At 37.0% G+C, this 25,218-nt stretch overlaps 1 protein-coding gene across 2 annotated transcripts in view; it reads right to left on the minus strand.

Moving 5' to 3' along the window:
* Positions 1 to 5,238: 5,238 nt before the first annotated feature.
* The window catches only part of LOC121316729 (regulator of microtubule dynamics protein 2-like), a 65,086-nt gene continuing 45,106 nt past the window's right edge, over positions 5,239 to 25,218 (minus strand). Inside the window, exons 6-11 of one of the 2 annotated variants that reach the window (XM_041251848.1) lie at positions 13,884 to 13,959; positions 11,552 to 11,629; positions 10,614 to 10,712; positions 8,667 to 8,720; positions 7,340 to 7,420; positions 5,239 to 5,916 (exon numbers count right to left, since the gene is read on the minus strand). In XM_041251848.1, the coding sequence (XP_041107782.1) occupies positions 5,863 to 5,916; positions 7,340 to 7,420; positions 8,667 to 8,720; positions 10,614 to 10,712; positions 11,552 to 11,629; positions 13,884 to 13,959 (442 nt within the window). In that variant the 3' untranslated portion in view covers positions 5,239 to 5,862. Of the gene's footprint in view, positions 5,917 to 7,339; positions 7,421 to 8,666; positions 8,721 to 9,016; positions 9,128 to 10,613; positions 10,713 to 11,551; positions 11,630 to 13,883; positions 13,960 to 25,218 lie in introns of those variants that run through there. The other variant, XM_041251849.1, reaches the window with a different exon arrangement.

Raw genomic sequence — 25,218 nt, forward strand, 5'->3', positions numbered from 1 at the left:
ATAGAAGCCTCCATTGGCAGAAACTAGGCCAAATGTTCATGCAGCACCCCTGTGAGCACATTTTTTTAGTGAGTGACGCATAGCGCTTTGTAGAATGCGCGTGGAGAGATTTGCACAAAACTCGCAGAAACTACTATTCACCAGTGCCTCCTTTGCATGCTCTGGTCCCAGGCAAGAAGAGCATCTGCTGTTCTTGTCCTCCACAGGCAAACCCAGGCATGATGCAAATAGCAAGCAATGTACAGGAAGAATGTACAGGTGCTGCCTCAGCTGCTAAAGACACTAATAGTGCTGTTCAGACCCAACAAGACATGCTTGGTACCAGACTAGGTGAAGTAAACCCTAGTCTGTAGCGGGTCAGAAACGAACGGTATCAGTATGGTACATAAGAATAAAAGAACATAAGAAAGTTTACAAAAGGAGAGGAGGCCATTAATAGCTTATTGATCCCAGAATCTCATTAAACAACTTCTCGAAGGTTGCCAGGGTGTCAGCTTCAACAACATTACTGAGAGATGTTGGTTCCAGACTCCCACAATTCTCTGTGTAAAAACGATTCTCCTATTTCCTGTTCTGAATGCCCCTTTATCTCCATTTGTGACCCCTGGTTCTTATTTCTTTTTTCAGGTAGCAAGTGTCCCATTGTAAATACCTTTTAAATTTTGAATGCTTGAATAAGATCGCTGTGTAGTCTTCTTTGTTCAAAACTGACTAAATTCAGTTCTTTTAGCCTGTCTGCATATGACATGCCTTTAAAACCCAGAACAATTCTGGTCGCTCTTCTTTGCACTCTTTCTAGACGATACCATGTTGAGAACGGAGCGGATCGTAACCTTGGTACCGGTACGGTACAGGGCTACTGGATTCGAAGTTACCACGGTTAGCGATGTACAGGGATGCCCACCTGTGCAAACCTACTGGCATAACTACTCAGTCAGCACCCACACAAGACCAAGGTTAGCCTGCTTGTTAATAAACTAACAGCACTCGTAATGGTAAAACGAAAGCTGTCACCAAAATGGTATCAAGATGCTGTGGGAGATTCCTGAAGCAGCTTCTTGGTCCTGCGCAAAGCTGCTGTAGCCCTGCAGTTGCTCTCACTACACGTGTGTCATAGCATGCAGTGCAGACAAGCCTGTGCGTAGTCTCTGTGAAAACAGAAAAATATAATGAGAAAAGGAAATATTTATCACATACAGTAATATAATTACTTAAATTATACAAACTGTCTTGCAATTTTGGCCGTAGCCAAAACAAGAAAAAAGTAACTCCAGCCGGAGCTATTGCACCCTGGGGGAAAAATCACAAAGTGAGCCGACTTACATTGCTTGATTCCTCAGGAAGGAGCGACTAAGGCCGCTGTGAGACGTGACAAACAACAGGCTGTAGTGTACAATATACGCGTAATTGATTTCTAACAAAAAATTATTACAGAGTAATTAAATTGTTGCATTTTACATAAAACACAATAATTAGTAAAAATTATACATACACTTGTATAATTGTCTATTCAGCCAGTGCGTATACACATTACATAAGCAACAAGTACTTATCCGATAAGCTCCTCCTGTCAGGTCAGTTCTTGAAAGGAAAAATGGCGATGAGATCTGTGCAGGCAGTTCCTTTATGTCCTCAGGGGCGGGCCCGTCTGAGCAGCTTTGGTATAGAATATTCAAATATCGGGTCTTAGAGGTTTAGACCCATGAGATAATGGCTACACTTCGTACTTGAAAGAGACCTTAGTACCTTGGCCCTGGTACTAATAATTCTACCCATAATGCACAATAACATGCCCCGCAGAGGTGCAAAGTGGGTAGCATTTCCAAGTGGCACAGGAACAAAAGAGAAGTGGTTAAGATAATCATTCTGTGTGCACTGCTTTATCTTACACTCCCAGAACATCCTGTGCACTATCAACAAGGAGCTCACAACCAACCAGCCAGCTGCAAGTGCGTGACAAAAGCAGATAATAAAAAAAACAAATTGCTAAGAGGTAAAACAAAAAGAAAAAAAAATATCTAGACCTGTTTAAAAGTGTCAATATAAAAACAAAATAGAAAGCCATAAACTATAATGAAATAAAGATGGTGCTATTACAGGAGGAATAATTCATGTTTTAACCATGTTTGAAAAAAAAATAAAAAAATACAGAGATAATGTTTAACCTGCTTAAAACACACTGAGAGCAAAATGTATTAGGGTTGTGCAGGACTGTCAGATTGGATTATCTCTACTAGCTTGCAAAAGTCTAATTGTTACGTATCCCAATATGGGTCTTATCGAGAGCTGCTAGTATTGCTAGCATGCAACAGGCAACTACTAATGATATTACAGCTAATTACCCATAACTTAAACAAAGAGCTGTGCTTGATTGGAAGTCTTCTACTAAAAACATCTCATCTTTCGATGTGTCTTTCCTGTTCAAATGTAAATGACTACTGTCTGTTTCGATAAAGAGCAGTCCTTTCACATGTGTATTTCTGAACAGACTAGCTGCTATTTCAATTAACAATAATAATAATACTAATAATAATACTACTACTACTACTAATAATAATAATAATAATAATAATAATAATAATTTGTAGCGCCTGCCCACATACCTGTTTTAACCTCAGGTTGTATACACTAGTATAGTTGACTACGCCACCCTTAGTAGATTTTAATTATATAAGGGCAATTTAATATTAAACCCAAATGCATATTAACATATTAATTCAGCTTCCACTGGATTCCTGGCAATACACCTTTTACTGCAACTTATTTTCTTGCACATGAAGAGGTTATAATCAAAGTATGCAGAACCATTTATTGACGCATCATGGTATAGGAAACTTCAAAGTATCAGATAGCTATGTGATGTTTCAAAGTTGCCACACATATTTACCAGAATGTATTCTGAATTACTATAGAGGCATTACACTAAAGGTCTGACTACAGCAAAGTAGCCTCTTCACATATCACTTTTACAATTTAGCTGGGATTCTCATATACACTTGCATTTTGGTAATCCACTTGGTATTCATTTACTGTCAGCCTTAAAAACACCTAAAAAAGACAAATACTAAAAAGTATAGCTTGGTATAGAGAATATATTACATTAATAAAAATAAAAAATAAAAAAAACACTTTTAAACACTTTTTTCATGTTGTATTTGCTGGCAAGACATTTAAAATGAACTCTAGATTTTAAAGTGCAGTAGCTTTTATAAAGCAAGCTCAAGGGCATTTTATTTAATACATAAAAATATATATTTGTCACAAAGCTTTTAATTAAAAACAGACAATGTTGGAGCGGTTTGTTTTCTTACTTTAACTATGGGGCTGATATTGTATTATTTCATATATATATATATGCATTTACACACAGCATATACACTTCTCTGGTCGCAAGGAATGGCATAAAGGTTCAACACAGACTGTATACTTCATATTTTGAACCTCTGTATATTGCACAATGCTTGTACAGCAGTTTCAGATATCCAATCTAGACATTGGTCAATGGAGGAAAAGATGTTTTAGACAGATGTATACTTGTGAGAAATTTGATATGAATTTGACAATGTATTAGAACGTTGAAGTAGGGGCAGGTGAAAGCAACCTATGATAAACAGGTGTAGTTAAATGAAATGCTTAGAGACCAGGTAAGAGGTTACACTGGTTACATTTATTAACTAAGGCCCTACACTACCTCCACATGAGTACAGTGTAAGAGTCCAGTCGAAGAACTGGGGAAGGAGAATCTGAAACGTCATTACTGGACAGTAGTGCTAAAGTCATTCATTACACTTCTGTGACACCCTCTTTATGCAGTGCTCTATAAATGAACTTATTTAAAGAGCTGGACTGAGTTAAAGGACCAAAAAGACGAAGACAAAAAAAAAAAACCCCAAAAAACACATTAGACACTTATAAAATTATTGGAATGCATTTAAAAAAAAAAAAAAAAAAACACACACACACACACACACACACAAATGCATTGGTACTTTGAGATTATAGTAAAGCAAAACACACTGGGAAAAAGAAATACACTTCCAATATTTCTCACTTGTGATGCATTTGTTTAGTGGACAGCATTATCAAATAAAACTAACAGCAAACACTGAGATAACTCCATGGAAATGGGGTACAAGTTTCTATGGCGTACATTTAAAATATTTTCCTGAGAAAAACAATTAGGTAAGAAGCTGTCATAAATGACTATATATTAATTTGTATTAGGGAAATGGACAGTGCTAATGACATTTCCCCAGACACATTCAGAAGCTTGTTCAAAGCTCCTGAAAGCTGTTTCTGTTCAGGATTACATTTTTATGTTTATTGAATAGACAGAAACTGAGGTGAGAAACGGCATCAAACAAAAAAACAGTTTATTTAATAAATGTGTTTTACTGTTGAAAATAAACACATATTTTAAAAGCATACTTTCAAAGCCCTTTAAGATATTTAATTAAATGTGCCATTGATAATTATTTATAAATGAATAAATCAGATTTATTAATATAAATGCATACATATTTAAATTATTACATTCTAAATATCTATTGCAATGTAGCCAAAGTATTAAGATAATTACAGTATAAATAATAAATTATTATTATTATTATTATTATTATTATTATTATTATTATACAAATATATTCATACAGAATATTGTAGCAGCAAATGGCTTGGGTTTACAATAAATCATGATGACACTGGTAAAAAGACACCTGTATTCTCCTACCAGGAATTCTGAACAGTAGAAATATTTGCTGGCATCCTCTGTGCATGTATCCTTATTTTACTGGCACTCGTACACTTGACAAGTCTATTTAAACACAGTCGTAACAGACATTTCAAATATTTAACCATATATTATAAGAATTACTGCAAAGCAATAGGTCCTTGAAGAAACAACACCTGTGAAAAGTAAGGGTTATTGCAGATTGCAAAACTGTCATTGTAGGTTGCAACCTAATAATTTAAAAAATAAATCACTACGTCAATAGTTGGAAGTGGATCCATTTGTATATTTAAAAAAAAAGAATAAAATAAAAGTACAATTTTGGTCCCAAGGGAATCTATGATCTTTACTGCAGTGGACATAAGTACTGATCTTTCCAATATGACTACACTACCTGGGGTTTCAAATGCACATTATTTCAAAGTTCATTATATGCAGCATACACAGAACGCAGTAACTTAGTTGCTTTGTAGCAATGGTTCACTTTTTGCTTTGTGTTCAATATACTGTTTCGAAGAAGGGGAGTCTTGGGTGTGTGCTACTTTTCTTAGCACGCACTTTTTAGGAAATAGTGGTATTTTGTTTTGCCAGGTAAGAGCGATACTATCTTTTAAGGGTGTTTTTTACTCTTTTTTTTATGAAGTGTTGCTGAAACCACCTAACTGGCTGTGCCAGAGTGCGTGTCATCCAATGTCGAGAAAATTACAGTGACTTCACCTTGGCTTGGGATCAAAGTAGACTGCAGATGAAGGCCTGAGGTGCGGTTTGAACAACTTAGAAGCCAATCAGATATTTCACTTGTTGCATATTTGGTTTACAACATGCTGCACCAAGGTGTTTAAATGCAGCAAAATAAATATATAACCTTGTTTAAACGTTGATCCTGGAATGTATTAAAACCAGTGAATTTCTGTGCTGCTGAAGGTACCTCAGGATGCAGTCCAAAAAAAGTTCCATTATGAATACAACATATGTTAAAAAACAAAACAAAACAAAAAACCACCACTGATTTAATAACTCTAAGAGACTACACCACACAAGACTTGGAATAAATGACACATATCCTGACTCGAAACGTCACTCCATCTCCAGTCTGACAGTGCTGCTCTGCCCTAGGGAACGTATGCCTGTGTTCACACACCAAGGGAAGACAGAACAGAAACAAGTTCCTTCTGGGCTTCTTTATCCTGCAAGTAAAGACAACAGCGCATAAAAGGTTGTTGCTTACACCATGACCAGGTCATCCATCCGTAATGGAAAATGCATTTGTCACAGCATAAATTGATATTCAACTGTCTTCTCAAAACGTACCCAGTGTGCGAACCTGATTATTAGACAAGAATGTTAAAGCTATGATGAATACAACATAAATTCCTGGCAGCTAAAAAAAAAAAATAGTATTCATTTTTCTTTTTGTGCTCCTTTGTGTATTGTGATATTTTAAAATGTTGTACTCTTATTACCTATTGATTAACCAGGTGTGTCCACACATAACACTGGTTAGACCAAGTACACAAGTGCAAGTTGTGATTCTTTATTATTTTAGAAAATTAACTTAATGAAAATTATGCTAAAATGTATATCAGTTTATGTTTAATCACTAATGTTTGCAGTGAAAATAAAGGCTTTTGATGCAGCACCAAATACACAAGGCAAGAACAAAAGGTTGTGGTGCAGCTACATAGTAAAGACTCTTTAGATGACTTGGGATGATAAACATGGGGGTTCAAATCACACACCTTCTTGTTTTTAGCCAACCAGGACATTTCATTGGAACTTCATGGAGCCTGTAAATTGTGCAATGAGTTGCAGTGGATTTTGCAATTAATGCAATAACTTTCAATCTATTCCTTATTTTCAACAAGCTGTAGTTAACTGCGTGCCTGACCGAGTGTGGCAGGGATATCCAAGGAAAAACAGCAAGTGGGATTTCTGATTAGGGTTTGATTTGATCAACCGATAGCTTGGAGTTTTCATCTTAATGGGTCTCATTTGTGTGTTGAGAAGCAATGTTTATTACAGTGCATGAAAGTCTTTGTCTTTGAAGCAATGTTTATTACAGTGCATGAAAGTCTTTGTCTTTGAAGCAATGTTTATTACAGTGCATGCAGTCTTTGAAGCAATGTTTATTACAGTGCATGCAGTCATTGCAGCAATGCTTATTACAGTGCATGCAAGTCTTTCTGTCTTTGAAGCAATGTTTATTACAGTGCATGCAGTCTTTGAAGCAATGTTTATTACAGTGCATCCAAGTCTTTCTGTCTTTGAAGCAATGTTTATTACAGTGCATGCAGTCTTTGAAGCAATGTTTATTACACTGCATGCTGTCTTAGAAGCAATGCTTATTACAGTGCATGCAGTCATTGCAGCAATGCTTATTACAGTGCATGCAGTCTTTCTGTCTTTGAAGCAATGTTTATTACAGTGCATGCAGTCTATGTCTTTGAAGCAATGTGTATTACAGTGCAAGCAAGTCTTTCTGTATTTAAAAGTATGTAAAACACATGTGAAGGAATGGCTAGTCAAATGATTTCAATAAATTAACCATCTGGGTCCTTTAAGAATGATTTGTCCCAATACAGGGTTACACTTTATTTTGAAATTACCAACCTCATTAGAAGCTACTGCCATAGCAGATGCAGCATCACACCACTTCAGTGCATGGACTCTTTGTCCTATATCTTTGTAACACTGGGAGAAATAAAACCAAAAAAGAAAAAACAATATGTTTAGGAACAACAAATACAACAATGGATTATGAGTAACACACGTATATGTTAGGACCCCTACACAAAATACACCCCCATCTAGATGCAGTCAACCACATCAGGTTGGGGTTAACTACATTTTTTAGAACCCCAAAATCTTTTCGTGTTCGGGATGGAGTTGTCTTCCGAGTGAACCTATTGCGATGCAGAAAATTCACTTAACCCGAACCCGATTTGAAGAAGACCATCCGAAAACACAAGCAGTGAGCAGCAACGCCACTGTGCGCGACGGTTTTCCAATTAAAGCTACAGCACCACATTAGCTGTGCAGTACACAACAGAGTAACATAATTTTTGCTGTATTCAGAATAAAATAACACATGAAATGGCAACGTAAATATTCTACATTTGTTTAATTCTAGCAAATAGTAACATTCATAAAATAATTGGTGTATATATATATATATACACACACACACACACAAAGGGTATTGTGACAGAGCAGAAGCCCTGCACAGGTAAACGGTTTGGTTTTTGTAGCCGTGTAAATACAAATTATATATTCTGAATTTCTTTGGCACGGATGGAGCTAAATTCTTGGTGCAGAATATGGCTGGTGCTTAATTGATCAATTTAGCTCAGCCACATACTATTAAAGAAGAGCCAGCTCCTTTGTTTGTGGAAGAGTTTGAGGAGAGAAGACTGATTGCTTGGAGGGGACTGATAAATGGAAAACGACTGAAAAGGTCTGAGTGTTTTTCTTTAGTTTTGGTTCACTGTTACCTTGTTATATTTAGATTTTGTTTAACTGAGTGTTCACCTTTTTGTTTGGAAGTAAAGGGATTAGCCCTCCTCGTTAGTTGGGGAAATCCTACGTTTAGTAAAGGGATTAGCCTTCCTTGTTAGTTAAGGAAGTCCTTTGTTTAGTAAAGGGGTTAGCCCTCCTTGTTTGGTATGGAAATCCTGTGTTTCATTAAAGCCTTTCATGGCAAAGGTTTTGTTTATTTCTGTACTGTGTGAAAATGATTGCTTTGTTTCTTTTTGGAGCTAAACTGAGCATGTAGAATAAAAACAAGTACTTTCAAAACAGTCCTGGTGTGCTTCATCTGCCTCCTTCACCTGCATTGATCATAGCACTGAGGCAGGTATTGCCTTCAGTACACCACTAGCGGCAAATTGTTACAGTATAAATACAATTTCCTGACCCCCCCCCCCCAAAAAAAGCTCACCTTTGCTAAAAAAACATAATTGAATTTGGAATAGCAGGGGTGGATTTCTTCTACCTGGAAATAAAAAGAAAGGAAACAAGAGTGGAAACATTTTTACTGTTAGTACCTATCAAAGGGTGATGACTTCCTGAGATTTTCAACACATAGCAGTTCATGCTGGAAAGATAAGGGTGTAAATATAGAAGCAGTTTAATATTTCTCTCTGCAAGAATTTACAGAATTTCCACTTTTTTGTCTTCAGTAATGATGCATTATTTAGACAGTTAGTACAAACATGATAAATCTCATTTTTCGATATTAACTTTTGGAAGGACTGGGGCCTTTATTTACACACCATTTATCACATAGAAAGAATGATAGTGAAAAGCATGCTTCATCCCCTTCCTGTAGTGCGATCTTAAGACATGCCACACTCCTCCACAGTGAAACAAATAACCCCTGAAAAGGCCAGAGGTTCACAGCTGGGTAGATGACGAGAAGAAACAAGAGGCAAAACAAAAATCAAATAACCAAATTGACAGCTAACGAAAAACCCCTTTTTCTAAAGTCACACAGCCATTAGCAAAGAACCAAGTGCTTTCAAAGGGTTTTCATAGATTTCAAAAACACTCTGCTCAGTCTGTCAGTTATTACACACTGAAATGTCTTAGCAACAGCTTAAAGGGACTGGCTAAAATATATTAGTCATGTTTTATATAAGCATATATATATATATATATACACACTAAGCCAGTGGGGTAGTCTATGTAACCAAATCTGTTAGAATCGCTAATACACTGTACTTCAATCAATCAATTTATTTTCATATAGCACCTTTCATGGCAATGCCATCCCAAAGCGCTTTACAAAACATGCACAAATTAAACTATAACAACAAACATTAATTACAACAATTTTAAATACTAACAATTCAAATATAACATTTATATTTTCCAGAAGCTTGGAAAACACAGTAGGTTTTTAATAGAGACTTTCCAGAGTGTCAGAGTTTCTGACAACTGGAGGCAGAGAATTCCAGAGGGAGGGAACAAGTACAAAAACTCAGACCTCCCCGAGTGGCACACCTAAATAAGGGAATGGTCAGCTATTTGAAACTTGAACAGCGTAATTGACATCTAGGGATATAGGAATGCAGCAATTTAGATAAATATGTAGGCCCTATTCCCCGAACAGTCTTATAAGTCAAGAGTAAGATCTTATTCAATGTAATACGAAATTTGACAGGCAGCTAGTGCAAATTTTCCAAAACAGGTGTAACATGCTCAGTCCTTTTTGTACTAGTCAATATTCGTACTTAATGTTATGTCATAAAATACATACTAAAATATGTGAATAGCCTTTTGCTTTGAAATGGTAGAAGTGTGTTCATACTTTTGAGCACCGTTGTATAAGCTCCTCTCAAGAGAGTGCTTTAAATGAACCTATCAGTGTATATACAAACAGTTCAGTCTTAGTGCATCACATGGATTCGTGCTGGAAATCATTTTGAAACTAGACTACTCCTAATTATTCTGATTAAAGATGCAACTCAATACTCAGCAGTGGGTTAATATGACCAGAACAACAGGTTCTCGTTCCTATGTGAATAATAAAGCGTTGTAATCACACTGAAGCTAGACTATTGCTCATTCTCTGATAACCACAATAATAATATATATATTTTTTTGTCATACATATCTAGCAAAACTAGGCCCCTTTGACTCATTTCTTAAAAAAAACTGCAATCATTGGGAAATAAATTTTAAAAAAGGGTTGTTGTGTGCTACCTGGACCTGAAATCAAGCCTGTATTTTAAACCACCAATATAAATTGATCTTCTGGTTGGAAATCAAGAGGACGAACACCCTTAATTTACTGTAAGCCTCATTTTGGTGGTGGGATATAGAACACATCATGCACAACACTGAAGAGATGTAGCCTTGCTATTTACAGGAAAAGGTTAAATACCTTGTGGAAATAATGAAGTGCATCCTGTATTGTTGCAGTTGGTGGGTTTCCAAAAAGAGTAGCAGCTACTTTCCTTTCAATCCAAGATAGCTGAGAGACCTGCAAGCAAGGGAACGTAAAGCAATCTGAATGACATTTGAATAGTAATCCAGATGTACTGCATGTAGCCCCCCCCCATTTAAACAAATCCCTTTTTATCCTTTTTCTAAAATTAGTCTGATTAAGCATCACTTTTTAAAAAATATATATTCTTAGCAGTGTGAAATTATTTTTTGAGTTTTATGATTAGCTTTTGAGTTACAAGAGTTGTACCACTGAATATTGTTTGTTTGAAGTCTGACAGCTGCTGTCACTGTTTTTCCACCATCAAAAAGTGGTGCATTTATATGCCAGGGAATTTAGCGGTACTGAGGGGAACAATAGTACTAACAGTGCTTCATATATGAATCTATTGGCACAGAATCCAAAATGGCACAGCAGAGTGTCTCCAACATACTTCAGAAGTATGTACATTGCACAGGTAGCATTAATAATTGCTATAAGATAGCTAAGTAACTATAACAAGGTAATCAGATCGTGGTGGGATTTTTACATGAGTCATGGCCAATCAGAGACCTGAGTTAGTCAAAGCTATTTTATAACGTATGTTTTACTGTAGGGTAAAAAAATGTACTTTACTAAGAATTGATCTCTCTTTACTGCTAATTTGCTTACTTGTTAAAATAAGTGATTCTGCAACTACTGGTATAACTTGTGTTTTGAATCTGAAACCTTATGTCATAAACCAACTTTACAGTCTTTTCTGTAATCAAATTTCCCTTTGTGAGCCCCTTCAACACTTCACAACATCAGCAGTGGATGGCCCATGGTGCTTATGGTTAATGAATTCCTCAACAATCAAACTGTTCATGTCAAGAGGTGACAATCAAAAAACTTACTGCATAGCACCATCTTCCCAGGAGGTAGTAAGACAGGGGATCCTGAGGATTGAGCTCAATTGCTTTGTCTAGATGATCCTGAACAGAGTAAAATGAAAGCAAATGTCAGGGCAGTGTTGTTACCCACTATTTCAGACGCACGCACAGAAACCACATTGCTCTTGCCTCTCATGCAACCTTTCTATCTCATTTTGTTAATGACCTAATTTAATGATGGCAGATTCTGCTGCAACATTCAAATGTAAAGAGAACATGTAAGACTACGGAACCCCTAAAGGGACATGGTGTGAATTAAAAAAAAGGTTAGTATCTTGTGCGCATGAGATAATAAGTGCACATGAAATAGCATCTTGTGCTCAAGTTAGTGCTCAATATTTGTAAGAAACTGAGGTAGCCTCATTTGATTTTTATTATTTTGTAATTTCTCTCAGTCTTTGCAATACTGTCATTTTGGTGGATGAGCCATTGTGCATTGCAGTTGCACACCAGTTTTGCATGGTTTTTATGCAATGAGGAAAATACAGTGATTGTCTCCTAACCTATCCAACGAGAACACTAGGTGTCTGCTGCAGTCAGCAGGATATTAACTCACACACGAGATACAAACCTTTTGTTTTAATTCACACCATGGGGGTTCCGAACAAGACAGTGTAAATAATAATAAATAATAAAAATAAATAAATGCTTGAACAACCACTACACCAGCAACAGCAACAGAATGTTTTGATATAGTAGCCAGTGAACGTGGTCAGGTGCCAAGAATAAGCATTGAAAGCAATATATTCAATGGTTCATTAACCCCTGCAGAAACAAACATGTTTGTTGTCTTGAAAACATTTCAAACACACACACACACACACTACTATATATATATATATATATATATATATATATATATATATATATATATATATATATATATATATATATATATATATATATATATATATATATATATATATATATATTTATATATATATATATACGCAACATGTAAAGTGTTGGTCCCACGTTTCATGACCTGAAATAAAAGAACTCACTGAAGCCCATTCTCTCTCTCTCTCTCTCTCTCTCTCTCTCTCTCTCTCTCTCTCTCTCTCTCTCTCTCTCTCTCTCAGTTCTAGCTCCTCAGAGGATGCAAATCTCTGTTATAAATGCCTATTTGCTAGTAACCACAGTACTAGCAGTAGCATATCATGTGATCTAAGAAAACCATTGTAACAGTAGGAAAATGTAAAAAACATCTGGGACGACGGACAAAAAATAAACTGTCATTGCTCGACGCAGTGGGAAATCCTGTGACTAGCCACAGTAGCATTGTTTTGGCTTTGGTTATGCACATTCCTTGAATGTCTCCCATGATAATTGGCATGTCCTAAGCCCTGAAATCTATGCTCCATGATCACTGGAGCCTGATGATAGATATCTTAAGGAGACTCAATACATTACTGGCTTGTCCAGTCTCTGGTCTATTAAAAAAAAAAAAAAGTGACTACAAGTGGGGTAACTAACTAGCTTATGCAACATTATTGCTAGTAATCATTACAGCCCATAAAGTACAGTGATAACACCCATGAGCCACTTAGTGCTTTATTTCTTATGCAAGAGAACCAGCGGTTAGGATGAACACCTGAAATCAATTTGCATCCATTTACTAAGGTTGCTATTCTCCAGCAGCATTTACAAGTAAATTGCTGGACTCTCTCTCTCTCTCTCATCTTTGTAGCACCATTACAGGCTGTCAGAGCTAGCTATCTGAAGCAAGCATTTTAATACAAAGCAAGCATCAAAACTGCAGTGAATGGTTTTAAGACGTTAGAAAGTGACCTACATAGGAATGCATATTTATCTCTTGTATTGTTATTATAATTTTTTTTTGCATAACTAGCATGGAAGAAATGTACAAAAGTAATTAAAACATTTTTCTACACAAATTGGAAGGTGAGGGGCTGCGTGCCATATATCCAATATATAACATGTGAATACATATGCAATCAAATATAAAACAATGTATTACATAAAATCTATCAAATATTTCTATACATATATATGAATGCATTTTTCTATGAATGAGAGAAGAAATGCTTTTTATTTCATCTGGGAGAAGTCAACATATTGATTGCTATATGTGTATTCTTATTTTTCTATTGCTTTTTCAACCCTCGCAGTATAATTGCTCAAGAAGTGATGCTGTATGGACATGCACAAGTAATCTGTTAAACACTGGCACCTTAGAAAGCACACCCCCAGAGGAAGCTTGCTTTCTAGAAAACCTGTGTTTATACACTGCGAGAAAGAAGTGCAGCTGCTTAGCATAACTGCCAAAACATACCTTAAAGAGATAGCCATTCTTGATTCTGTTCTGCACACTCTCATACTCAGACATGTAGCCACACATAATGGCAAACCTGCAAAATGAACACAGGAAGGTGGGAAAATATACCCCTTATTAAAATAAGAGATTATTTCACATATTATTCTAAAATCAGGAAATTCAATTATTTAATCCATTCATCAAGTGAAGACACAATGCAAACGTTTGACTTCCAGACTAAGACATTTCTTTGGTTGAATCTCTCTGTATGTTGCAAGAGAGCTGAGGCAAAGTACTCAGAAGGGAAGCCAGGACAAGGGTAATTATTTCTCCAATCATACTTAAACCAGCCACTACATTAGCCTAATTGCTTTAAAATAATCATTTTAAATAAAGTGCCATTTTAAAAGTTTGCTCTGTTTGGTTCATATCCTACAAGAAATGTCTAAATAAACTGTTCGAGCTTACCACGTTTTCCTTGTTAAGTATATGATTTTGGCACTAGATAACACAATGTCAGGTGTCATAAAAAAGAGGTCAGATATACTGCAGATTGAAAATAACAAGCATGTGATAAGCACGTGTTTATATATTATTTCTATAATATATAATGAACCAGCAGCCTACTTTTTGAATCTCCTAACCACAATCCATTCAAATTGACTCCGGCCATTCAATCTAACTGGTAAAACGCTGTTATTGTGCAAGACAAATCGTAGCAACACGGGAAGTTAACACTTTAAGATTAATTTACAAGACCATGCTCTCGTACTAAAGTAGGGCATAACGGAACAATGCGAAGAGAATAGAGTTTTAACATTCCTCTGAACCACAAGAAAAGAGTCAAAGATTGTCAAGCATTGTTCAAGTTTACCATTCACACGCTTCACGGCAGCAATCCCAACACTCACTGGTATCCTGGCATTGATTAAAGCCTATCAAAGCCTCCGCGGCGAGCAGCGGTGGGGCGGTTTGAACCACCCCTCTGGCAGCAGGCGTAGCCGGCTGTGTCGGTCTTTAAGGCTACTGATGCATAGGGAGCCAGTTTGCCTCCTGATTTGCGTACTGGGGTGGTTGCTTGGGAAGCAAGCGAATCAACTCCTTCATGGATTCCGGCGTGCGGTGAGAGCGCTACAACAGCTCGTCCACTGCGGGACCAAACATATGCCCTGGTGTAATAGGGGCATCCAACAGTGGTGCTTTGTCTCTGTCAAGCACGCATGCCTGGGAAAGCCAAAGCTGTTTACGTGCAGCTATCAGCGCAGCCAGGTTCCTGCCTACATCTTGCCCATTAAGTTGACACATAGAGCAGGTTCTTATTAGCCAGGAGAAGCTCCTCCAGCTGTTGTAATGAGGGAATGTAACTGCCGGAACTGGACCCCAGCAAATAGGACTAGTAGGCTACCGGAATACTAGTATACTTTCCCAGCCACATGCCGAACACACTGGCTGAATAGGTAAGCATGCGGATCACCTCCAAGACCCGGCACTGTTTGTTCGGACAGGAGCACTAAATTAGGTGCCTGTGCCAAAGCTTTAACCACAGGGGACATGCTGTCTGACTTTACGTTCTCAGACGGGAATGCCAGCTCCTGTTCGTGCCCCTCATTACAGTAATTCTGTGAGAACCGTTCCTTGGTGGTTATACCTGCCCAGTCTTCCATCTGCTCTGAGTCCACCTATTGCTTGGGACGGTGACTCCTCTTCTTCCTTGGGAGAGGAAAATGAGATGCAGAGGAAGATGAGGAAAAACCTGAAGACTATTTCCAGTGTGGGTTACTTTCGCTGATGTGTCGCCCAGTCTCCCTTGGCACAAAGCCATGGGGAGGGGACACAGCCACCTCTCTAACACAGGGTGATGGGGAAGAGCACTATGCAGGAGTATGGGACTTACACAGGGACACAGAGCATTGTGTAGAGCTGTGGGAGAGATGGTTGTCATGGGTACACTTTGAGAAAGGTACACAAAACTTGCAGAAACTGTGGTTGGTCACTGCCTCCTTGGCATGTTCTGGCCCCAGGCAGGAAGAGCATCTGCCGTGCTTGTCCTCAACAGGCAGACTGGCCTTGCATGTGTCACATGGATAAAAACCAGACATGATGCAAGAAGCAAGCAATGTAGTGTACAGTATACAGAGGTACAGATGCTGCCTCAATCTGCTTATAGATAGTATCCGGGTGGGTCAAAACCTGAACAAGAGCAACGGTCAGTAGCAGGCCATGTAAGACCGGGTAGAAACCAGGTCAGTACGGTGTGGTACCGGATCGTAACCATGATGGTACAGGGTCACTTTGGTGACTTTAGCACCAAATGGGTATGGTACGATCCTGGGTCGGAACCGGGGCGGTACCAAGTCTATGACTTTAGCACCAGATCGGTATGGTACAAGTACGGAGCAGGGTCGGTGACCTCGGTACCGTAAAGATCCATCAGTTTGCAATTACCGCGGGTAGCAAATGTACATGGATGCCCACCTGTACAAGCCACTGGCAAAACCACTCAGTCAGTACTCGCACGGAGACTGAGGGAAGCCTGCTTGTCAGAATGAACTAATAGCCTTTGTAATGGTAATGCTAAAGCTGTCACCAAAACAGCATTAAGATACTGTGGGAGAGAATTTTTTTTTTCTCAACAAAATACAGTAATTGTAACAACTACATAAAATATAGAAACCTCGCAATTTTAGACTAATCCAAAATGAGAAATAAATAACTCCAGCCAGAGCTATTGCAGGCTGGGGGGAGAGATGGGGCACAAGGCCAGGTCTTTAGGAGGTAAATACACATACAGTAATGGTTGCATTTCGTGCTTGAATGGAAACTATTATATACTGACTGGGAAATGATTTATTTATTTATTTTTAAATCTAACTCTTTCCTAGGCTATAATCTGATTGCAAGAAACCGTAGCTCTGTGGTTTAATTGAGCCTTGACGGGTTGAGCAGGATGCATGGTGTGATTAAAGTGGTATAAATATAATAAAGTTAATCCTGCTGGTACTCTTGTCAACTGTAGCAACAGGGTACAGGCAAAGTTATGTAAAGGCTCGGGGTGAAAAGGTCAAGAAATGTAGTTGCTCGGCAAGGGGGGTAGTTAAAACCTTATTTGGCAGTTCTTGTTCAGAAACTGGCAAGAAATGTTTTCCTTTCACTCGGTGGGTGCTAATCAGATAAACACAGCATACTGTGGCTAAACGGATTGCAGCTTGAAAAGAAAACAAAGAAAAATGAACTGGCTTATCCTGTCTTGTTACATTTCTCCTCTGTGCGTGGCCAAAAAAATTAGACCACCAATTTGTACTGTTTAAAGTATTACTGTCCAGCTTGGGATTTGCACGCATGGTGTGCTATATGTGAAATGCACTGCTCAGTATTAAAGGATTTCTTATGGTAGTAGGTCTAGATTTTATAAGCAGTTTCAAATGTCACTGATTTTCTTTTTTTTTTGGCATGTTGTTTGCAGTCATTTTTTTTTTATTTTATCTGGATTGTGTTGCTTCAGTAAAGTAATCTGTCACATATCTGACTCGTCGGTGGGACCAGAGTAAGGGCGGATATGCAAAAAGTCAGATGAATGAATCCTGTTTTAAATACCGTTATACACAGCTGTAACAATTACTATATTCACACAATTATTGTTTTTTGGAGCTCCCCTAAATCCCTTGTTTAGAAAGATACAGGTTATTAATGCTTGTGACAGGGTAGTGACATGCTTTCAGAGTTTGCTTGAATTGAAGGAACACTACTATCCTATCCTTTAACATTTAGGACAATTGAAAGTAGTTTATCAACCCCTACTGTCAGGAGGCTTCAGCTCAAGTACCCCTTTACAATTTTTACTCTACTGAATGGTACCATAGTTGCAGTAAAAGGCAGAATAATGTGATTAACAAATGTATTAATTTTTCTCTGTTTGTTTAATATATCATTTATGTCACAACAGTTTGGGACTGATGGTTTAGGATAGAACACCAAACAGTAATGCTTAACAAGTCTTTGGATGCACAGAATCAAAAAACAGTACTTGGGAATCTCTTCAGAAATACACATATTCACTTTCTATTTGGCAAAGTTATTATAAATTATCAGAAATTGGCACTGTAAGTGTTTATTACTGTATGGTACCATTTACTTCCCATCTCAGCATAATTGTGTGCCATTTTAAATGTTTATAACATCAAAAACATTAACCTCAAGCTAAAACTATAATAATTAACAATGACAAAGCCAACATAATTACACCTTGTAACAATTTTTTTTTTTTTTGTTCCTGGGTAGTGTTATTTCCTAATTGCTTATGCCTCAAAAGTATAGAAAATGGCTATTATTCCCCACAAACTTTGCTTTTGTGACCAGGACAGTGATATTTCAAAATATCACTATTTCCAGTGGGAAAACGGGCAAATGTGCGCCTTTTCGTTCACATAAAGTCAGAAAAAAACAACATATGAATCCAAATTAACACGTATTTATACTAAAGTAATGACAAAAATGACTACAAAAGATTTAGAAGTGAGTAGTTTTTCGAGATTTACGATTATACTGTAAATACTGTAAATTAAGAAAATAAATAAAACCAATTCCACTGTCCAAAGGAGAAAAAAGCAAAGTTTGAAAACTAAATTAACATTATGGCATATTCATATGTTAATAACACTATGTAACACAATTTTTGTTCCTGGGTTGTAAGTGTTATTTTCTAATTGCTTATGCCTCTGTATTTACAGTAGAATCGTAAATCTCGAAAAACTACTCACTTCTAAATCTTTTGTAGTCATTTTTGTATTACTTTAGTATAAATACGTGTTAATTTGGATTCATATGTTGTTTTTTTCTGACTTTATGTGAACGAAAAGGCGCACATTTGCCCGTTTTCCCACTGGAAATAGTGATATTTTGAAATATCACTGTCCTGGTCACAAAAGCAAAGTTTGTGGGGAATAATAGCCATTTTCTATACTTTTGAGGCATAAGCAATTAGGAAATAACACTTACTACCCAGGAACAAAAATTGTGTTACATAGTGTTATCCAAAGGGACTCAGTATTACTCTTGTTTTGCACTTTCTGTAGACTCTTACTTCAATTTTCTTTTCCAAGCAAGAACTGTATCAATTGGAGAAATTGTAAACAAATGCAGCCAGTTGCTTATTGCTGGTACAAAATGCAGCCACACCAAATAGTGTGATTATTGTTTATGTTTATCTGAGCTTTTATACTCCTATCTAGAAAGATTGTGCTTCACTGATTAGTATTTCAAAGTTGAAAACCATAGCAGATTCATCAGACGCCTGCTTCACAAACCCGAATATCTGCTCAATCGAAATCACTCATGCTTACAGGTGGGTGATAATGTTGAAAATCTACTATACTAACCTTTTAGCTGCTAAACAAAATTATTCATGCACAGTGGTTTAGAGATAATATATAATACTGTTTTTTAAAAAAAATCAATTCAAGATCTTAGATTTTTTTAATTTTTTTATTTTATGGCTCTTACAGGTACCGCCAGGAGTTACCTAATGGCCATTGCTATACAGGTACGACCAATGACTATGAACGAAAAGTGCAACATGCATGGAATGTAATGTAAAACATGATGTGTTAATTAAAATAAATTGCCAATATTGGAGCAGTTGTTCTGTAACAGTTTCCAGTGACATATCTGAGAGACGGAAGACATTGGCTTGTTACTTTCTATTTTGTTATGGGTATAGCATTGTCAAATAGAATCTACTTACTTGGCACCAACTATTCATGTGGGGGAATGTTTGGTTAAGATAACATGGGAAACAATTACTTGAAGTTAAATTATTGGAAAATCTGACTACAACCTTCATTAATACATGATCTGATAATTTGATTATTTCAGAATTAAACCATTTGCACAGGAACTAGCGGTTGTACTATACTGTGTAAGGCACTCAGTAGTTCACAATCTATGTTTAAGTCAGATAGCTGTACTAACATGTACACAATCATGACACATAACAGCACTTCACCGACTTTTGAAGATGCACGCCCTAGTACACAACCTCATAGCAAAACAAACAATACATTCACAAAGGGGAATTTACATTCACAACACCTCAACCATCAATTTTAACTTTCTTATGATATATATATATATATATATATATAATATTTTTTGTAAACCTGCAACGTGCACGTTGATCCTAGGTAGCCAATGACTGTGTAATCTACACTTCGTAAATTTTTTTGGTTTTTTACTTTCTTTCACGACAATCACTGTGGCGTGTTTTGGTTGGAAGCCCTATTAACAGTCATGTTTTTTATGATGTGTTCATATCTATGTTGTGATGCCAGGAGTTCTGAATCTGCTCATAGAGACACAGTAACCTGCAAGTGCTGGTGTGAAATAAGGGCCAAGCACCAGTGATGGCTACTTAAAACCACAAGCATGAATGTATAAAATAAACTGTGTTGGAAACAGTGTTCGGGCTATTTAGGGTTACTCAAGACCACAAGGAAAGGTCTTATTTTTAGTGTAGCCAGTATCAAATATTGTAATGTACATGTACAGCTATGGCCAAAAGTTTTGCAGCACTGTATAGAATTAACAAAAATTGCTTCATAAAGTCGAATGATACCAGTTTGTAGTTTTCCATATTCTTAATGAACAACTGACACAAATTGAAAAATGTGACATTTCGAAACACTGTACTGCTTTTATGGCTTCCAGGAGATTTGTGTGATGTAATTTTGTAGTTTCTTTGATAATCTTATGCTAAATAAAATATCTAAATTGTGTTCATAAATTTAAATAAAGAGGCAGTCATATGCACATCTTAACTTACTGTTAGTCATTATCAAGACAAACCACTGAAAAATTACTTGAACCAATCATAAAAGTTCTGTCTGCTTTCTTTACAAAAGAAGATGTATAGGATCGGACTGAAGGTGAATTATGTGTTGGTTGAGGGGGTAATGCTGTCTTTAAATTATAAAAATGCAGACAAATATACATTTTGATTTAAGATCATTACACTTTCTCTAGTTTTTTTTTTTTTTTTTTTTAATTCACAGAAAAAAAGAAAAAAAATGGAAACAAAAATAATCTCCCATATGATGGATGCTCCCTCTACAATCCAAACAGCATATTTACTGGACAGTGCAATCATACAAGTCTAACATAAATATCATGGAAGCCTGCTTTGATAGGTTAATCCTAACATGGGTTAATTTACTGTTCATCTCTTTAGTTTTACTTGGTGGTAATGGACACATTTCAGCAACATAACCATTTTTTCCCCTTCACTTTGGTGAGATTAATAATTCGCTTCATAATTTAAATTCAGATGTTTTACACAATAGTTCTTTGAAACGTCAGGTGTTGAGAATTTTACTATTTCATTTATAGTATAGAACCTGCATATAGGCATTTCCTAAGTTACAGTAAAAACAGAAGTACTAGGAGAACTGGGGTCTTTCAGTACCAAACACTTTTGTATATATTATCCAAACCAGCGGATTTGCTGCTGGCAAGTCATTGGCAAACAATTCTGACAAATTATTTAAGACAGGAGATGCCCTAGCTGATTGGCGGGAGGACCCAGGAAACTACAGATCCATCAGCCTCACCTCCACAACATAAAATCATGGAAATCAATCATAACAGGGAAACTAGCAGAGTACCTATACACTGCAGCTATGGTATAATAGTTCAACACCAAAACACAGACTCCAAAAAGGACGGTCCTGTCTGACTAACCTCTTAGACTTCTTTGAAGAAGTCACTGCACGGATGGACACAAAAATCGCCTATCACATCATATACTTAGACTTCCAAAAGGCCTCTGTCAAAGTGCCACACAAAAAGAGTAATCCTAAAGTTGAAATCAGTGGGAATACAAGAAAGTAAATGCAAGTGGATACATAACTGGTTAAAACACTGGAAGCAGAGAGTGTTTGCAAGATGGGAAGCCTCTACCTGGGGCTATGTGCAGTATTCAGCAAGATGACACAGGGTTCCGTGCTTGGTCCCCTGTTGTTTTTTTTGTTTTTTTTACCTACATCAACGCATTAGATCATTGGATAATTAGCAAGCTTGTCAAATTTGCAGACGGCACAAAGCTTGTTCGAGTGTCAGTCATGGTTTCAGCCACCCAGGAAATCCAAAACGATTTAGACTGTACACAGAACTAGGCAGGAACATAGCAAATTAAATGCAATGCCAACAAATGTTAAGAGTTACATGCCTGTAACATATAGGCTCTAAATACTAAAAGAGACGTATAGAACTGGAACAGGCTCACCAAGAGTAGAGATGGGGGGATTGCTCAAACTCACGCACGTACATTTCAGTGACACTTTCTAAACTTTTTACCCTACAATAAAATGCCTGTTTGCAGCCTTTAATATAGAGTATCATATCAATATTCCAGAAATATGTGTAAGGTGGGAGACTTTAAAATGCAAACATATTCTAATAAACACTTATTTCAGTTCCCTTCAGTAAAAGTAAAACCATGTGAGAAGAAAAAGAGTTGAACATCACTTACTGACACTTCCCTTTTTATACTCCAATATACTAGCCATTATAAACAGATTATTTACACATTTCTATTGATGGGCAATGTAATTCATGTTCTATTTTGAAGGAAACTTCAAATCAAATGATATTGCTTACATTCATGAACCTAAGAAATAACTCTCTGCTTAAGAACCATAACATTAAACATTTAAAGGAGTGAAGTTTTGAGACAGGAACTAGTTATCTAAAATTTACATTATGAACTTTGAAAAAAACAAATTTGTCTTAAAAAAAAAAAAAAACCCATCTTGATAAAAGACAAATGGAGCTGGAGGCTGTTTTTTTTGGTTGTGTTTTTCCTTTGATTCCACTCAATGCCTGTAGAGTTATACAAGGGGTCAGTGCCAGGCAGTTGAGCAACCATTTCATTTAAAAACTACTTTGAGTTGTTAGAGACAATCTCCACCTGCTCAGCTAAAGTAAGAGAAGGTTAAATAGTCAAGCATTTGACTTAGTTGCAAGGTTTATTCCACTAGTTTCTTGTTTCTCACAAATTAAAACTAATTGAACTGTGTAAGTGACGCTTATACCAAAGTTAAAAAAAAAAGATGAAAAAACGAAAAACTCCAACTTTGTCTCAGAGTTAAAGGGGACGTCTCAAATAGACATGGAAGTAGACACCAGAATATGTTATACACTTACAGCTGATCCTAAATAACACCAATAGACTTTATCCTTAATTCTAGAGTCTGCTGCACCTTACATAAGAATTTGGCTACTTCTAAAATACAAAATTAGAACTATCTGTATAGTAACATTGAACAAATAAACATGAGCACACAGAGAGGTTGACGTGAGTCCGTGACCGCGCGAGTTTGCTGTCTCAGTATCCAGAACAAGGCAATGGAGATACTCTTTGATACATTTTCACATGTGTGTGGTCAAATTCAAACACAGTTTGCTGCAAAAGATTTCTGTTTATTTTCAAAAAGGTTAAAAAAAATAATAATAAAGTGGCAGAACTTCCAGCTATCAAAAATGTGCAGGAACGCCGTTCCGGTGCGTTCTGCCAGGACTCGAGCATTGTACAATATACTAAATGAATGGATCAAGCTTATTATAATAGTTTGCAAAATCAGATGAAAGCTTTCAGCTTTCAATACAATTGGGATAATACGTACTAATTATTTACAAAAGCTTGTCCATCTCGTTACCTGTTAAAAACTATAACTTTACTGCTATACTACTTGCAAACTTTGTGGTGTGAAAGCTGGAGCGTCTGCATTGCAAGCTGCACTGGAAGCATGTCTCGAGTTCGATTCCCACACAGGGTTTATATTGCAAACTTGGGAAAAAAAAAAAAAAGTATTTTATTTATGTGTAATTGTGACGAAGTGCCCACCCCTGTGTATATTATCTGTTATATGTTGCGTGTGGTGTGTTAAATGTTGGTGTATAGACATTGGTACACGGGATATAAACGGGTCTGTGTAACACGAGTGTTTAAAATGTATATTTGTATTTAGGCACGAGGATTGCACAGCACTTCACGTGCAAGTAAAAAGTAATAATATGTGAGCACGGGGAATTGCACTTTATTAATTCACGTGCAGTTGTACCGAGACTCCAATTGAATGATTGATTAGCAATCGAGTCTGGTACAGCTGCATAAAAACAGCATGTTTTCACCCACCCGGGGTTGGGTGTTCGGTGAGTGGAGAACGGGAGAGGAGAAATTGTTTACAACAATTGCTAGTGCGTGCTGGTGGGACCAGCACGATACTTGTGTATTCAAAACTCACCGTGTTTGTCAGTGTGTCTGTCCGAACACCATTTTGTTAAGCATAGTCTGTTTTTGTTTGTCTCTTTTATTTTGGCGTAGAGTGCCGTGTCCTGTTTCTGTTTGTTCAACCCTTTTTATTTTGCAATAAACCGGCGCAAGCAGGCGCCATCATTGTTTCATTTCATCTGTTGCCTTTGTGTATTTCATTCCTTCCTGGTTCTGACGTCACCCACTCGGCCATCTTTGTGACAGTAATAAACACATTTTTAATGTGAAATATCCATATTTTCTTAAATATCCGGTACGGTTTACATTAACCAATTCCAAAATGATGTAGGATTTAGACAAAGAATGAGTAATTAAGATTCAGGGTATGTGAAAAAGTAAGTGAACCCCTGGTTTTATCAGCTCAATTAAGGGAATTATTAGAATCAGGTACTTAAATAATTAGGTAGATCTTCAGGGGTGAGTTTGGGAGGCCCCTCTCTATATAAAGATCAGAAAGTTTGTGAGTTTGGTCTTCACCATACAGGTGTGTGGAAACACGTCATGCCACAATCAAAACAAATCTCTGAGGATCTCAGAAAAAACAGTTACTGATGCTCATCCGTCTAGAAAGGGTTACAAAACCATTTCTAAGGATTTGGAGCTCTACTAATCAACTGTCACTACCCAGGAGCGGACGTCCTACCAAAATCTCTCCAAGAACAAACTGGAAAATCATCAAGGAAGTCACAAAGAACCCCACAGTAACATCCAAGGATCTGCAGACCACTCTCGCCTTGGCTAATGTGAGTGTTCATGACTCAACTATCAGAAAAAGACTGAACAAGAATGGTGTTCATGGAAGGATAGCCAGGAGGATGCCACTGTTCTCTAAAAAGAACATTGCTGCACATCTGAAATTCATCAAAGAACATACAGATGATCCAGAAGACTTATGGAACAATGTTCTCTGGACAGACGAGTCAAAGGTGGAACTTTTTGACCTCAATGAGAAACGTTGTTTGTCGAAAACCAAAAACTGCATTCGAACATAAGAACCTCATCCCAACCGTCAAGCATGGTGGTGGGAGT

The sequence above is a fragment of the Polyodon spathula genome, chromosome 6 (assembly GCF_017654505.1).
Source record: "Polyodon spathula isolate WHYD16114869_AA chromosome 6, ASM1765450v1, whole genome shotgun sequence".
NCBI classification, from domain to species: domain Eukaryota; kingdom Metazoa; phylum Chordata; class Actinopteri; order Acipenseriformes; family Polyodontidae; genus Polyodon; species Polyodon spathula.